At 39.2% G+C, this 17,425-nt stretch overlaps 1 protein-coding gene across 2 annotated transcripts in view; it reads right to left on the bottom strand.

Moving 5' to 3' along the window:
* SLC6A15 (solute carrier family 6 member 15) overlaps window positions 1–17,425 on the bottom strand; it is an 86,187-nt gene that overhangs the window by 15,090 nt on the left and 53,672 nt on the right. For both annotated transcript variants that reach the window (XM_068276849.1, XM_068276850.1), the window contains exons 4-8: window positions 15,543–15,669; window positions 14,155–14,336; window positions 10,537–10,647; window positions 2,802–3,043; window positions 2,512–2,704 (exon numbers count right to left, since the gene is read on the bottom strand). In XM_068276849.1, the coding sequence (XP_068132950.1) occupies window positions 2,512–2,704; window positions 2,802–3,043; window positions 10,537–10,647; window positions 14,155–14,336; window positions 15,543–15,669 (855 nt within the window). The remainder of the gene's footprint in view (window positions 1–2,511; window positions 2,705–2,801; window positions 3,044–10,536; window positions 10,648–14,154; window positions 14,337–15,542; window positions 15,670–17,425) is intronic.

The following is a 17,425-nucleotide window of genomic DNA, read 5'->3' as shown; positions in this document are numbered from 1 at the left end:
GAATCAAATTATTAACCCATTCAGGTTCCGTCGTTTTCACGTGAGAAATGTTCACCTCCCATTCATTAGCCTATAACTTTATCACTACTTATCACAATGCACTGATCTATATCTTGTTTTTTCCACCACCAATTAGACTTTCTTTGGGGGGTACATTTTGCTAAGAGCCACTTTACTGTAAATGCATTTAAACAGGAAGAATAAGAAAAAAATGGAAAAATTCATTATTTCTCAGTTTTCAGCCATTACAGTTTTAAAATAATACATGCCTCCATAATTAAAACTCACGTATTGTATTTGCCCATATGTCCCGGTTATTACACCATTAAAATTATGTCCCTATCACAATGTATGGCAACAATATTTTATTTGGAAATAAAGGTGCATTTTTCCCATTTTGAATCTATCACTATTTATAAGTTTAAAATAAAAAAAATATAGAAATATTTCATCTTTACATTGATATTTAAAAAGTTTAGACCCTTAGGTAAATATTTACATGTTTTTTTTTTATTGTAATGGTTTTTTTTTATAGTAAACATTTTATTTGGGTAGTTTTGGGAGGGTGGGAGGTAAACAATAGATTTATAATGTAAATGTGTGTTAATTCTTTTTTTTTTTTTTTTCAGGTGTAGTATTACTTTTTGGCCACAAGATGGCGGCCATGAGTTTGTTTACATGACGTCACTCTAAGCGTAGCACGCGCTTAGAGTGACACATCGGGAAGGGAACGGCCAGAAAAGGAGCAGCTTCCGAGAGAAGCTGTCGCTTTTTCAGCGGGGGAGAGGAATCAGTGATCGGGCTCCATAGCCCGATACATTGATTCCTTGGCTACCAAATCCGCGGCCGGGAGTGCGCGTGCACGCGCACGATCGGCCGCGGGAGCGCGCGGTAGCGCGCATGGTTCCTGGACGTAGAAACTACGTCCAGGAACCAAAATAGGTTAATGTCCCTACTCTAATCCAACTCAGTCCAAATGTCGCATGACTGTAGACTCTGATGTCTCTTCTGCACTGACACATTCCTTCTGCTATATGAAAACTTTTTTTGCATCTTGTTCACAAGATTCGGTTTAATAAACCCTGAAAATTTGGTGTTTCTAGGACTTACGGGGGCTTTGCTATTAACCGCTAAAGTCGGCGGATTTTTACTGTAATTTAAAATGCAGAAAATAGGCAGATGCAGAATTTCTGCATTTTACATTGCAGTAAAAATCCGCCGACTTTAGTGGTTAATAGCAAAGCCCCCTTAAGTCCTAGAAACACCAAATTTTCAGGGTTTATTAAACCACATCTTGTGAACAAGATGCAAAAAAAAGTTTTCAAAAATACCTTATAGTTTTTGAGAAAATCGATGTTAAAGTCGGTGGAATTTCCGCGATTTCCGGCGGAAATTTCTGCGATTTCCGGCCCAAATCCGCCTACAGCACTTGCATTACCGATTTCCGCATACCGATGCAGAAATGTAATTTCCGATCGGAATTTCGGAAATTGCATTTCCGGGGAATCCGAATGAGCATCCCTAACCTACACCCTGCTCCAAACAGCACCTTGTTGCAATCTGCCACATCCTGCACCCTGCTGCAATCTTCCCCAATCAGCACCCCACTGCAATATACCCCAACCAGCAATCTGCAGCCTGCCCTAACCTTCACCTACCCTCTGTTGCAGCCTGCCCTTACTTGTACCTTGCTTCACCCTGCTGCAATCTGCATCAACCTGCACCCTGCCCCAGCAAGCACCCTGGCCTGCACCCAGGAAGCAATTGCGGGACCGCTATGACTACCAAATATCTAGGGGCACATTTTGCTACCTAATACTGATATCTGTGGGCACATAGCTACCTAATTCTTTTATTTGGTGAACATGGCTGTTTAATTTATGTATCCAGGATGAACTTGGCTACTAATTGTTGGCTATTAATCGTGAGGCATCTGTCTGTTTTAATCTGTTTATTGTGAGGCACCTGGCTACTTATTTTATCTGGTTGACTGTTACAACTTTATTTTTATTGGGCAGCATAGACTACTTGATGAATTATCTGATGGCATGTGACGTGTGTGTGTGTGTGTGTTGGGGGGGCACAATTTCAGTGTGTGTGTGTGTGTTGGGGGGGGGGGGGCGCAATTTCAGTGTTTGCCATAGGCGCCATGTTACCCAGATACGCCTCTGCCTCCAACTATGGACTCGCTTATCTAGCCCATACCCCCAACACATAGTTCTTTTGAATGGTCATTGTATAGGTGTAGAGACCACTACATGGCTCAGCCAGGGACTCTGTAGAGGTCATAGTCAGTATTGCAAAGGTGTGCCCCAATTCCATAAATTCAGAGAGCCACTAAGGCTCAGATAGGGGTGCATTCTTTATAACAGTCTGTGTTGCTGAAGAAATATCACATACCCTTACCACCAGTTATTGTGGAGCAATCCACTGTAAACAACTTTAATGCTCCTACCACACTTCAAAAATGCACATAATGTTATGCATGATGATGATTTGTAGAAGACAGACCTTGTTTAGTTCATCTTCAATCTGACAAGGAGCCATACCAAGAGCATCAAAGTCTTCCTCTTTAACCTTTTTAATTATATCATAAATTAGCTGGTAATCCTCTACTGTGACCCTTGAGAAATTGATGTGATGGGGTATAATATCATGGGTAAGATTTCCAGCTTCCAAAAGTCTGACAACTTTCCCAGCATTTCTAAAGAAAGAGTGCAAGAATAAATAATTATGAAATATACTTTATATAATAATAATAATAATAATAATAATAACAGTAAAAAAATAGTTAGTCTTACTCTGTAACACAGCTCTCATTCATAATGTTTGCTTTAAATCCTAATACTGCAAATACGACCAGTGTAGCCAAAACAGAAGTGAAAAAGTTGATGAATGACACCAGCACAGCATCAAAATGACAGTTATTGTCTCGTTTGTTGTAGCTGGAGAAGGCAATGACTCCTCCAAATCCCAGTCCCAGGGCAAAGAACACTTGTGTTGCAGCTTCTCTCCAAACCTTTGGCTCCAGCATTATTTCAATCTGAAATCAGACAGAATTTATTAACAGAGAACTAGAAACATCAAATATCTTGTTTACCTTACACATGAATGACACAACAATGTGTGTTCACAGTGAAGTTGATAGTGCTAGTGGTTTCATCAATACAAGTGATTCAAAAATAATGGAAAATGTTCTTTAGAGGACAAGTGTACTTTTAAGCACAGTTTTTATATCATATTTATATTCACCTGGGAACCTTCATAGAACATATCTGATAGTACCTGGGACTTTCATCTATTCAGGGCCTGCACCTACCAACAGATTTAATGACAAAAATTGCTTCTGAACATCTGGCTGGCTACCAAAGAGAGCTCTTAAGTTGATGGATGGACTACTACCTCTTATTCAGAACTGTAGAAAACCAGTAGCTCAGTCAACACATGATCTACCTATGGTGGCTTGTAGACCAGAACCTGATTTTAAGAAAGATCCTTAGGCCTCTTTTCCACAGGAAGCTGAACTGTGCTCTTGTCAAGCAGTTCAGGTTCTCAGCTGCCACCTACTATCACCTTTCTGCTGTAAATACATGCAACCAAATGGCAGCATTTGATAACACCACGTGTGTCGCATTTGACATGTTGGAGGCATTACCCAGTGGAAAAGAAAGTCTCATGTTGTGTCTGAGGAAGGCAACCACTATGCTCAGATGCAACTGTCATTCACCCATGCCAAGTACTAGCAAGCGCCCGGCCGGTGGGTGGAAACAACTGACAGGTGTTAAATTCTTCGCCTTTAGCTGCCCATAGGAAAGAGACCTCAATATGCACTAGATCCTAGCTTCTCAATATGTGGTACATCTACCTCAGAGGGTACTAATGCTGAGCTTGTGGGGTACTTGAACCTGTCAGATTAGAACAACTATAGCAAGTTTTGATGTTCAAAAATGATAAATCTATATATATATAAGAAAAATGTATTTTAAGGTAAAGAATAGCATAGACTATTGTTTCAAAAGCATTTATACACAAATATAAATATTTCTAACAAATATATACTGTATGTGTCAATAGGAAGTTGAGGTGATCTCAACAACTACATAGGGATTACTTTGAAAATACCATCTTTTATAAATACTGTAATAATGTTGAGAAACACTGCACTAGATAGAAAATCTAGAAATCATCAGGACTGAAGAGGTGTTTTGTTTTTTCCTTTTTGTTCTCAACCTTTCCTTACTTTACCCTATGCTATCATTTGTCAGTCATGGCTCTCATTTAACCCGCAGCACAAATCTTCCGTTTATTGCCTTTTAATTATTTTTTATTTATTTTTTAATAACCATTATTACAATGTACCAGGTTTAATATGTTCCGTCAGCAAATCTCAGGAGAATATCTAACATTAGTTTATCTTTCTCTTTTTATTTATTTATTTATTTATTTATACATTTGTAAGTCAGTGTAGGCATACAGGTCCTGCTTGTTGCTTGTAATTTAAACAATATTTAGCTTGATTTTATTTTTTTTTGTATTTTTTTTTTTTTCATTTTAACCCAGTGCTACCAAAAGTAAAATTGGATGCATTCACGTTGCTGAATAAGTCCTGCAATCTGACCATTCAGTTTCAAATGTGGAAACTAAAACCACAAATTAAACTTAATTTAAAAAATGCAAGGAATTCAATAATTAATTAAATTTTGCTATATTTAAAACTTAAATGAATCAAATTCTGTATTACTTGGATACATGTACACAAAAAAAATACACTTTAGTTTAAAGTCACAAGGTGGCACTGTATGCATCTACAGGCCTTTTCCAGTGCGTTTTCCTTACTAATAGCAGAGACCATGTAAAGAATTCCCTTGTCACCTGTTGATTTCCATTAGCTGATGGGCATACAAGCAAACTGCTTGATCTTTTCTTACTTTATTTCAACCAGATATCAAGAGCGGAGAATAGGCCTGCTTGAGTTACACACTCCTCTTGTGTTGAGGGCTAGCAATAGCCTAACACATGCAAATGTATTTTTGCATAGCTGTAAAGCAGTAACACACAAAAGCAATCTTGTCTGGCGAAGTTAAAACAAAACCCCTGGTAAGAAGAAACTTGTCTTTTTCATTGGTCCATCATTTTTTTCTATTGATTCAGCTAGTATTTTAGGTGTGGGAAGCAAAGTTTAGCAAAAATAAGGGAAAATGAAGGAAAATATTTTAACCTGCTATGTCTAAGTGAAAAGGTAATTCTCTCATCTAAGGAAGGTGATCTTTGTCATTTAAGTTAGCTCAGGCTTTATTTTGAATTGCTTTAGAATAACAACAATATGATCTCTTTGTCCCCATGCAGGCTAGTGGTGTTCTGGAAGACTGAGGCCAGGTGCATAGGGCTCTGAGTGCACAGTGCAAGCCCACAGAGTATTTTATGGTAAAAAAGACACAATCTTCGAATCAAATTATTAATGTCCCTACTCTAATCAAACTCAGTCCAAATGTCACATGACTGTAGACTCTGATGTCTCTTCTGCACTGACACATTCCTTCTGCAATATGATCAGAAATGAGTCATTTTTGGGGGGCCAAATAAGTTTACACTTACAAGGAATTGGACTTGGCAGTTGCGTAGACCGACGCAGACAAAACAATACAGGGACACACAGTGTAGATATTACAAGTCAAGGACAGTAAGTGAGCCTCAGCACAAGCATCTTTGAACTTTCTCAGCAAGGAGGCATTCAAAGTATTCTTTAGTGTTTTAGTTAAAGTGGTCCTTTACCTTAACTTTGAACAAGGTTGCTTTGTGAAAAGGGCTTTGTGTATTTCCATATACCCCTTTTGCAGGATGTCTATCTTAAATCTTAATCTTCAATGCCATGTGGATTAATATTGCTCATCCACATCTGTGCAATACCAAGCGGCATGGAGGACAAGGGGTTTAAAAGGCTTATGGGCCACAAGGGCACTATCTGCATAAAGTTTGCATCTTCTCCCTTTATTTGAGTGAGTTTTCTCCTTCTCTCGTGTTCTCTTCTTTCAAAGCATTAAAGACGATATAAACGATATAGGAGTTTGTAGTAAAAAATAATATAAGGAATAAAATTGCTTATTATTTAACAACATAAATTTTTAAATGTTTTATTTCGAGTTTCCTCATTGTAAAATCTTTCCTCACCCTGATTCACATTCTGAAATTTATCACAAGTGGCGACATCTTAAGTGGTGAAAGGTAATGTCTGTGCAAAGAACTCTCAGTAAACTAACAGTCCACAAAAACAGAAGAAACAGTCATTATTTTCCACAATGCAGTGAGGTTCACAGACAGAACTGGCAGGACCTAGGTGCTGACATCACACTGTGGGAGAGGTTTCACCACAATATCAGCCATACAGAGCTCTCTGATGATCCATTTGAGAAAGGGCTGGTTCAGACGGACGTTTGCAGAGTGTTTACAGCCAGCGTTCGGGGCTTGGTGTTAAACGCTCCCATTCAAGTGAATGGGAGCGTTTGTACCAAGCTTTCAAGCGCGTTTACACGAACTCGGCGTTCGGGTCCCGATTTTTCCCTGGCGTTCAAGGAGCCCCTGGAAGCTACATGTGTATGCCGAGCGAGCATCCTGTCTCCCATCAGGTCCATCTCTACCCGGGGCGGGTCCTGATGTTATGTCATCACGGGAGGCTCTTCCTATAGGTCGGCAGTGACGTCTGGTGCGTCCTTCCGCCCTGCCGTCTGGCGAGCTCTTCAGTTTGTGCGCACACCTTGTACGCATAGGATAGTTCCCCATCAGGTCCGCGTGAGCGAGATGAGAGGGGATTGGTCGCCATAGGCGACACTAAGGATGTGATTGGTTAATTTTTCATGGTGTTAGATATATAAAGAAGATATGATATGATGTATTTTAGACACTGACAGGAACTTGAGGAAGGAGGTCCATCCTCCGAAACGTCGTTTCTACATGTCATGATGTCTTTTTACAATTAAATACTGAGCTTAACTACTGGATGGTGCCGGCCTTCATCTTTCTTTTTGTAGCTTCCAGGGGCGGTTAACCGCGACGGCTAATGTCCCCCTAGGGGAAGAAAAAACGTGACCGCATCCAAACGCAACACGAACGCTGCTGAAAGCCCACGAACGCGACGCCAACGAACGCGACGCCTCCAAACGTCCATCTGAACCAGCCCAAAAGGTACACATTTCTCATGGGAATAGGGGTATCGGTTACTGACTGGGATAAAGTTCAATCGAAATTAAAGATCTTTTTTACAGGAAGGAAGGTATGGAAGGAATATGTAGTGGCACCAGACTATGTGACTAGTGTGCTGTATATTAGGGTGTCATGTTGCTGTGACCATGTTCCAAACTCTGCTGCGGTGGATTCCAAGATAACAATAGAAAAGAAAAAAAACATGACAGCCTGTTGAAATGCAAGAAGGAGAAAGGCAGAGGGACAGAGACTTCCATGCTTTTGTAACCATGAATTATGACAGAATTATGACAGCTAGAGGCTGGGCATAAGTCAGAAGTAATGGCAAAGAAGGGGCAGCACGGTGGCGTAGTGGATAGCGCTCTCGCCTTGCAGCCCCAGTTCGAATCCCAGCCAGGTCAACATCTGCAAGGAGTTTGTATGTTCTCCTCATGTCTGTGTGGGTTTCCTCCAGGCACTCTGGTTTCCTCCCACATCCCAAAAACATACAGATAAGTTAATTGGTTTCCCCCTAAATTAGCCCTAGAATACAATAGATACACTACACGATACACACATAGACATACGACTATGGTAGGGGTTAGATTGTGAGCCCTTATGAGGGACAATGACAAGACTGTATTCTCTGTACAGCGCTGTGTAAGATGTCAGCACTATATAAATACTAAATAATAATAATAAAAGAAGAAATGACACCTTTCATTAACTCGATACTAGTTACTATTAAAGTGGTCACACACGATACAATAAAATGATCTGATTTTACAGCAATTCGATAAAATAAGTGTTTGTTTGTTTTTAAATTCAAGCAATAAAATGATCTGATTTTACAGCAATTCGATAAAATAAGTGTTTGTTTTTAAATTCAAGCAAGAAATCCAATCGGATTTCCCTTTTTTTTTCACTAGAAGTCAGTTGGGAGTGGTGGATTTTTTTTAATCAATTTAGGAAAATGGAATGTTTTTAGGAAAATTGACCCAAACAATTTTTTCAGAGTTTTCAATCTTTTTTTTTTTTATATATATAATTAGGTAATAATTGAACACGTGTGGTACATTGGTCAGATTTTGCAATCAATCATACAAAAAATCATTCAAATTTTTGAATTGAAAATAAATGTAAAAAAAATGTATGGTGTGTTGCCACCTTTAGGCAGCCAAAGGGTTTCATTCTGTGCATCTAGAGTCTCCCTGCAGGCTTTACAGTTATTTCTTTCCCAAAGACTATCTTCTCATTACTGATGTATGGAAGGAGGCTATAAGCATTACAGCTATAACCAGTACAGGAAAGATGTTACAACTCAGTATCGACCATGTCAGGGAATCCGAGGAGCATCATATTTGGAATTTCCAAAATTCAGTCCAAGAGTATAAACCATAAACACCCTTTCAGGTGAGGTGTATATATAAGGCCCTAGGCTTGCAAATTCTATATAGACTTAACTAATTGAACTAAACAAATTAAACTAATGGAACTAAACAAATAATAAAATCCCCACATTGTTTCATGCAATGTGTTTTCAGTATGATCAGTATGTATTAGTGGTTCATTCAGTTTTTTTGTTGTTTATCACAAGCTCAAAATAAAGGTGCCTACAGACGCACATTTATTGTCACACACAGGGACCGGTACTCTCAAACCCTTGGGTGACAGTTTTGGGCCCGCTGCCGTACAGTGCCGGCTCCAACTTTTTGGGGGGGAGGGGAAGGGGGGTGGGCACAATGGCTGGCTGGTGGAGCCCATTTGGGTGATCAAAATCAGTGTTTTTATGGCAAGCTTTAGGTATTTTTTGCCTATTGCAGGTGATAAAATTAAGGATAACTAGTTCAGTGATGATAGAAACCTAATGTATTGTAAACATGACAGAACTCAGAGGCTTTTGAGCAGAGTAGCTTGTTCAAATGATAGTGATATTATTGAAGTAAAGTTACCTACAGATGTACTTGGCTAGTTTGCTGGCATGCTTTAATCCTTATTTGCTAGCAAGCTGCTCCTGTGTGGACAGATCACAAACAAATCATTCCAACCCCCAGACTGTATCTCATGACTCTACAAGCAAGGAGAGGGGGAAGAGGCAGGAGGTAGAGAAACATTGTGTGTGTAATTCCTTATCTTCATAGCTAAGCATTGCTGGAGACTAGAGTTTGTATTTTACAGACAGGAAGTTTTGAATCAGGATTATTATCTTCTTGTATAAAACTTCCTGTCTGTAAATACAAGGGATCTTGAAAGGATCATGAGATATTTAAGGCAAATAGGTAAGACCCTTGGTTTACTTAACATCTACATAGACTCAGGCTGACATGGAGAGCTTTTTACTAGCCCTATCCTGTGCATTGTATGCTGTTGTATCCTGGAAAATGTTAACTGTGTGTTACTGAGAACGGGGGCACTCGGGAGGGGGGGGGGAGGGGGCAAAGTGATACTTGGGGGGGGGGGGGGCAAGTGACCCAGTATGTCCAGTGCAGCACCACCCATGTTGCTGTACAGATACATTACTAGCCTGGAAGCTAATAACGTGTTCTGTGGCTATGGAGGAGCAAAGGGACAACAGCACGGCACATGATGGAGTGAAAGGGGTAAGGGGAAGAACAATTCCCTCAGCCTGTGCCCAGACAAGATGGTCCAGCATTTCAGATCTCTCAGCAACACATTCAGGAGGTGCCATCATACACTTTCTAGATTCTCGGAAGAGGTGGCCCTGGTAGATTCACCTGGTAGATTGGTAGATTCAAGTCTAACAAATGTACAACATCTGTGTCTACAGAGGTGCCTGGCTCTTCTACTGACCACATATGCTATTGCTCTGTTGTTATTGACTGATAAGGCGGAATCGGACCTTTGAAACGCGTTGCATATTTGGAGTACATAAATCAAATATATTGACTGTCTTTACTACAGTCGTTGTGTGTCTACTTGGAGGAGGTAAGTCCACCGCTACCTCCTCTATTTACCAATAATTTGTTTTTTTAAGCTCATTTAGCTTCCTTTTATCCTTTTGGTGCCTCTGTTCTCCTGCATAACATGACAACACAATGCTTTCACTCTTTAGACCAGGCCTCTCCATTGTCCTGATAGGCTTAGTGCTACAGCAGTGTTACAATAAGATCTGGGATATATCTGTTTGTGTGCGCACATGCATGAGGGCGAGTGGGATGCAGTCAACAGCTGCATTGCTTGACACTGAAGCCCAGTGCTAGCAGCAGCAGCATTTCAGTCAGCACTCAGACTTCTGATGAAAGTAAATCAATGATGGGTGCTGCAAACTGCACAGCACTAATCCAGTAAAAATAGTAAATTAAACCATTAACTTAGTATTGCGCCAAGCTAATCTCTTACCTTTGGGGTGAACATGTGGCGGATACCATCAACTGAACCATTTAAAAGTAAAGCCCGTATGAGGAAACATGTGAGGACCAAATATGGGAAAAGAGAGCTGAAGTACATGACCTTGGAAAAAAAAAACCAGTACAAATATAAATGTCAAACTTTTTACGATAGTACAGTGATTATGGATTCATATGTAATTATATGCAAACTTTTTTTTTTACTAAGATACCAGTAACGTAAATTGAAATTCCCCTCTCACTAACAATTCACTATAAACATATATTACTACTACACAAATGATTTTTTTCAATTTAATGTTATTAAAATGTACCTTTACAATTCAGTTTACAGTTATGAACTGCTAAAACTGACTGTAAGTCCAAGTTGCATTACCTTTACAATACTTTTATAATACAGAATGTAAACACAGTCCAGGTGCATAACTGTTCTATTAGAAGTAATTAGCTTCACGGTACAGCAACAACTGTTGCTTATTTTCCCCACCTGCACAAACTGAATGAGTAATGAGAATGAGGAATTTCAAGGCTTGACAGTGATTGTACAAGCAGTTAGGAGTAGGTGAGTAGCAGGTGACCATTTGAATTAAAATATACAAGACATAATATTTAAAATACATGCCATTAATCTTAAAGGACCACTACAGTGAAAAAAAGTAAGCAGTTAAAATCTAACCGAACTGACAGGTTTTGGACTAGTTCATCTCCTCATAAGAGATTCTCAAGGTTTTCTTTGTTTTCAAAAACATTTCCTAAATGGCAGTTTCTAATGCTGAAATAGTGTGCGAGTGAGTAGGGAGGCTGGCTGGTATATTCTATTTTGGCAGTTAGACTTAGCAACTGCAATTCAGGAAATTATTTTTAAAACATTGGCAATTTGCTAGGTAATTCTCAATCAGGGCTATAGAACGTAATTCTCCAAACCATAATCTTTCTGTCAATATTTTTTTTTAATCAAACAGTTAATAAACCATAACAATGCACAATTTAATACTGCTTCTGCCAAAGGTTAAACATTTGAAATGTATATGTAATTATGAAGTACACAATTTTAAAATAACAACATGATTTCTTTAATTGTACTAGCCTACTAGTTAAGCTCAGAGCCAGTGCTGGTAAGTTTTATTATTATTAACTAACATACCCTATTTAGCTTATGCATCAAGGAAACAAGTGTAAATCATTTTATTGACATGGCAATGTTACATAAAAGAGGTTTGACCCGGCCCATCATTGGGATCAGCTGGGAAAGTTTTGTAGAGGGATTTTTACATCACTGTTGAATTGGCTCAGTACCACATTCTACAATGATCAACTTAAATGGAGCAGGTCGTGCTGAGCAAGCAGACGAAAGTGTGAGGTTTTTACAATATATCTACCAAAGGCTAAGTCTTGCAATGGATTATAATAAAGAAGGGACAATCCTTCACCTAACTGTGTGGGGCTAGGTTAATATTCAGATTGCAAAAGGGCCTAGCATCTGCATTTTTTGTGGGTTTTTTTTCTGCGATTTTGCTGGTGATTGCATTCTGCAATTCTTGTTTGGGGGAATGAGAATCTCATTACAATTACTCCTGATATGTTGCAGTCTGCAATTTACACATTTGTTGCTGGCAGAATGGTGCTATAGAAATGTGGGTAACTAGGTAACTGGCTTACAAATGTTTGAGAAAAAGGGAAAGGGGGAGGGCTCTAAAAAGATAAAGTATTGATAAACTGTTAATTATTCATAACGAATCCCCAACATCCCTACTAATCAGAAAACCTAGACAATTGTAAAACTTTTATAGAGATCCACAGATGTATTGTAAAAATTACTTTTTATGAATCCAAACTTGTAAAGTAAGACGACAGTGGGCCTTATTAAATTCACTTTTTCTCCTAAGTTTTCTCCTAGGAGATCATTTTTCATCTTCTGTTTGAAAATAAATTTTTAGTAGGTGAAAACGTAGTGTCACTGTCACTGTGGTGGCTTGAAAAACAAAAGTTTGCTTTCCTAAAACAGAAAGAATTTGCGATAATTCAGGTTGGAGTGAGCTCGAGATGTCTCCCAGGCACCACTGCTGAATATATGCAAATTAACCATTGTACCATTGTAGTCCCTTACACACCCCAATGAGTTCTGGGTCACCATGAGCTTGCTGGTTAGACTGTGGTGGCTTAAAAGACATTTTATTGATAAGGTGTGACAAGATCACCTAGGAGAAAACTTAGCATAAAAAGTGAATTGCATATGGCCCAAAATGTCTTGGCTCTTAAAACGAATGTGAAGTGAAAATAAAATGATGAAATAAACAATGAAATCTATAGTCACATTCGGAAATAGGACTCTCCTGGAATCCCATAATCTTATTTTTGCACTTAACCACTTATGCCGTTCATGGCAGTATATCTATGCCCTGCAGGACCTTAATTCCCACACAGGGGTGTAGATTTATGGTTTCCGCCTCAATTGCCAGCTGTGCATGCCTGTGCACACTTCCAAGCACCTTCTCATCGCTGTCCATTGGTACACAGATCAGTAAATGGGTACATAGTTCATTCATTAATCTAAGTGCCTTTGATCAATGATCACCAGCATCAATGACATGCCATAGTCATTGACAAACTGAAAGTAAAAACATACGCACATTACTTCCTGTTAGCGCAGTGTTCCCAACCCTGTCTTCAAGGCCCACCAACACTGCATGGTTTGTATAAATCCACAGAGGTAGTTGATAAGCACTGCTGCAACACTAATTACTCCACTTGTGATTGAGTGTGGTTTCCTGCAAAACATGTACTGTTGGTGGGCCTTGAGGACAGGATTGGGGGGACATCTAGTGGCCAAATAGTAAAAAAAAACCTACATGCATTACATTTAATAAAAGTACATAAAATACCCCATAAATTAACCCCTTACCTGCCTCCCATAGTTACCAAAATAGAACACATGTATAAAAAATTAAAAAAGTGACATTTAAAAAAATACATGAAAGTTACCTTAGATACTCAACTCTTTTAATATGTGTGTCAAGAGGGTATATTACTGTGATTTTTTTATATTGTGGGCTTGTAAATAGTGATGGACGCAAAACTGAAAAAATGCCCCTTTATTTCCAATTAAAATATTGGCGCCATATATTGTGATAGGGACATAATTTAAATGGTGTAATAACCGGGACAAATGGGCAAATAAAATACGTAGGTTTTAATTGTGGTAGCCTGTATTATTATAAAACTATAATGGCTGAAAACTGAGAAATAATTATTTTTCTTTTTCTTAATATTCCCATTAAAATGCATTTAGAAAATAATAATTCTTAGCAAAATGTACCTCCCAAAGAAAGCCTAATTGGTAGCAGAAAAAAACAAGATATAGATCAGTTTGTGATAAGCAGTGATAAACTTATTGGTGAATGAATGGGAGGAGTGCTGAAATGTGAAAATTACTCGGATGCATACAGTGAAAATACATTGAACGCTAAATTGGTTAAAAATTATTTTTATGATATGTCTGTAAATCTATATTCCCATTATTACCCTTATTCCAGACTTTTTCTTCTCTGTTATATAAATGCCTTACTATATATCAATGAGTGTCTGATAATAAATATGCATGTATACTAACCTTGCCAGATGATTGAATGCCTTTAATCATGGCAAGACACACTAGTATCCAAGCAGCAAGTAAGCATAGAGTCATCCTCCAGTTCAGTCCTCCACCTTCCGTAATTGAGTTGGAGATATTTAAAGCTTCTCTGTACCAATAATAGGTAGTTGCAGAACTTTTCTCACACTCCGGCTCCACATCTGAAACACAATTAAATATTAATAAACTTACTTAATAACTTGTAACTTGGGATACTTGAATAACAGAGTAAAGCCTAATGAGATTCTACTGTAATATATCCACTTAATAGAATGTTACTTACTATTGCAAACATTTTTTACAATTTAACATATATACATATTGTCGGATTATAGCATAACCTTTTCTGATTCCAGCCATACAACTTTTACCTTGCAGAGAACAGCTTCTGAGTGCAGGTGATAGTGATATATTTTAGCTCTGGGGCGCTTAATAGACTCCCATTGAGCAAAAAAAATAAAATATTAAATCTGCGTGGTAAATATTTAAACCTAAAATAAAACCATGGGATAGCTAAAAAAGATATTTTTTAGGAGTAGGAAGATAGATACAATTGTTTATCTCATCAATTGATTTTCATTGTGGGTTCACTTTAAAGTCACCTTTGGAGAGCCATAGTTGGCTGCAAATGAAAATGGAAAATATTTTAAGAAAATACATTACAAAAAAGACTTGAGTAGCACAACTGATGACAATTTTAGAATGAAATGGAATTTCTCTTTAAATATACAAACTAATTGCATAATTGATCACAAGCTACTTTAAAGAGAATAAATCTTGCTTCAGAGCTCATAGTTAGCAGGGGCATGTGTGTCCCTGCTAAAACGCAGCTATTGCGCGGCTAAATGGGGGTCCCTTACCCCCCGAAATCCCCTCCGTGCAGCCAGGGATCACTTCCTGATTGAGGCAGGGCTAACCGCCGCAGTCCTGCCCCACGCGCGTCTGTCAGCGCGTATCTCCGCCTCTCCCCCGCCCCTCTCAGTCTTCCTTCACTGAGAGGGGCGGGGGAGAGGCGGCGATGCGCCGCTGATAGACGCGACTAGAGGCAGGGCTGCAGCCGTTATCCCTGCCTCTAGGAGCAGCAAAATCTACGACCAATTTGGTCGTTGATTGTGGTTGATTGGTCGTTGATTGTGTGGGGGGGGGTTGGGGGTGAAGGGACCCCCGTTTAGCCGCGGGATAGTGGCGTTTTGCTAACTATGAGCTCTGAAGCGAGAATTATTCTCGCTTCAGTGTCTCTTTAAGAGCTTTTAACTGAAGAATACATTAAATGTACACATTTTAAGCATAGACCTCAACTTGAACTTCATGCTACTAATATTAACTTTTTTTAAGATGGGTTATTTTAAGTTGTAAAAATAGCTCACATGTATTGGAGCCGTTTTTCACCAAAGGGCACTGATCCCAAGGGAGTGGGTGTTGGAAGGACTGTGAGAAGTAGAACAAACTCCATCCAATTATAACATTGTAGTAAAGAGCCACAAACAAACAAACCTGAAAAAGAAAATAAGCATGTCAGTGTTTGTATAATAACCAAGTAACACATTGTCAGTCTTCATGATCGTCATGATCTGAAAAAATATGACAGTAATATACTTAAGTGTGACAATATGTTGTCATTTTTTATAGCATGCAGTTTCTGTACAACAGAAGCAGAAACAAAAAAGAAACATTGAGTGAGGTTACACTAGTATTCTGAGGCTGAGCTGAGGAGGAAAACAGGAGAACCTAACCACTTCAGGATCATAGTTTTACACCCCCCTAGTGACCAGGCTATTTTTTACAATTTAGGGCTCTGCAACTTTATGAGCTTGCTGCTGAGCCATACAACCGTGCACACATATGACCCCCCCCCCTTTTCTATTCACCAACAGAGCATTCTGTTGGTGGGCTCTGATCGCTGCTGGGTTGTTTTTTTATTTTTTTTTATTTGTTTTCTTTTAAATAAAATTATCTATTTTTTAAGGATTTTTTTCCCGCCTTCCCTCCCTCCACTGGCCAATCACAGCGGTCGGCTGTCTTAGGAATAAGCCTATGAGAGCCGATCGCTCTTGTGCCACCCCAGGGGACAGCCGAGTGACACAGCTGTCCCCAGTACAGCGCTGCTGTAGATCGCAGCTCTGTACAAAGTAAATAGATCTAACAGTCTCCTGGATCGCTGCTGGCAGACAGATGATGGAGTGGAGCTCCATCATTCAAGCGGTGGATGTGCGCGATCCCCCTGCAATCTCCACCCCAGGACTTAACACATTACGTGGTCCTGGGGGATCCGCTGAGTTCATGTCTTTAGGCGTGACGAAGTGAGAAGTTAAAGTAGGTACAAAATCAGATATTTACCTTGAGAGGGAAGCCTCAGGATCCTATTGAGGCTTCCCTTGCTATTCCACTGTCCTCATCAGTAAGTGCACCCCCCCCCCCCCTCTATCCCTGAAAGATGAGCAACAAGGCATTGTAACTAATCACTTTGGGGCCACGCAGCTCCTCTTCCTGTATCATGGCGGCGCAATAGCCGACTGAGCCCACCTGTGCATGCGCAGTAAGCCGGAGCCATGAATTAGAAAGGGGAGCTGCACAGCCCGATGTGGAGGGGGGCTGCGCTCTGCACCAGGGGGCTTCAGGTGAGTGAGGGAAGCCTTAATATAATACTATCCAATTTTGAGTGACTGCACAGTATTTAGGGAAAATTGTCTACTAGAAGGCAGAAAGAGTTTTCCCTCACTTTGTTTTATATTTAACCATAGTGGTGATTCTAAAAGTTATTCTATTGTTGTAAGAATAGTTTTGGCAGGACTCCAGGTTGTCCTGTTTTTTTTTAATTTATTTATATTTTTGGTAGCACTGTCATTCACATAATAAGTCCCTGGAATGAAGACACCTTTGCAGATGCTTAACTCTAATATCCCCCTTAACATTAACCCATTCTAGACAGAACCCTTTATCTGATGCCTAATCATAACTTCTCCCTTCACATTTATTTCTTCCTTCTGCCTGATGCTTTTTTAAACATTTATTTTAATTCATTTTGGAAGATTTTAAAATAAAGCAAAAAACAAAAACAACAAAAAACACAGTAAGCACAGTCCATATCAGCTTGTGGTATGTTAAAACCATATAATATTATTGCATTACGTAAGAAGTACAGTATGTCTCCGGGTATGTGCAATGTTCGATTTGGAAATGGACACAGCACCCAGTGGAAATAGGCCTAACTGAAGCTGTCCTTCCCCTACCTTATACTAAAAGTAACTTT

The sequence above is a fragment of the Hyperolius riggenbachi genome, chromosome 3 (genome assembly GCF_040937935.1).
Source record: "Hyperolius riggenbachi isolate aHypRig1 chromosome 3, aHypRig1.pri, whole genome shotgun sequence".
NCBI lineage: Eukaryota > Metazoa > Chordata > Amphibia > Anura > Hyperoliidae > Hyperolius > Hyperolius riggenbachi.
This window is presented reverse-complemented; position numbering and strand designations above follow the sequence as displayed.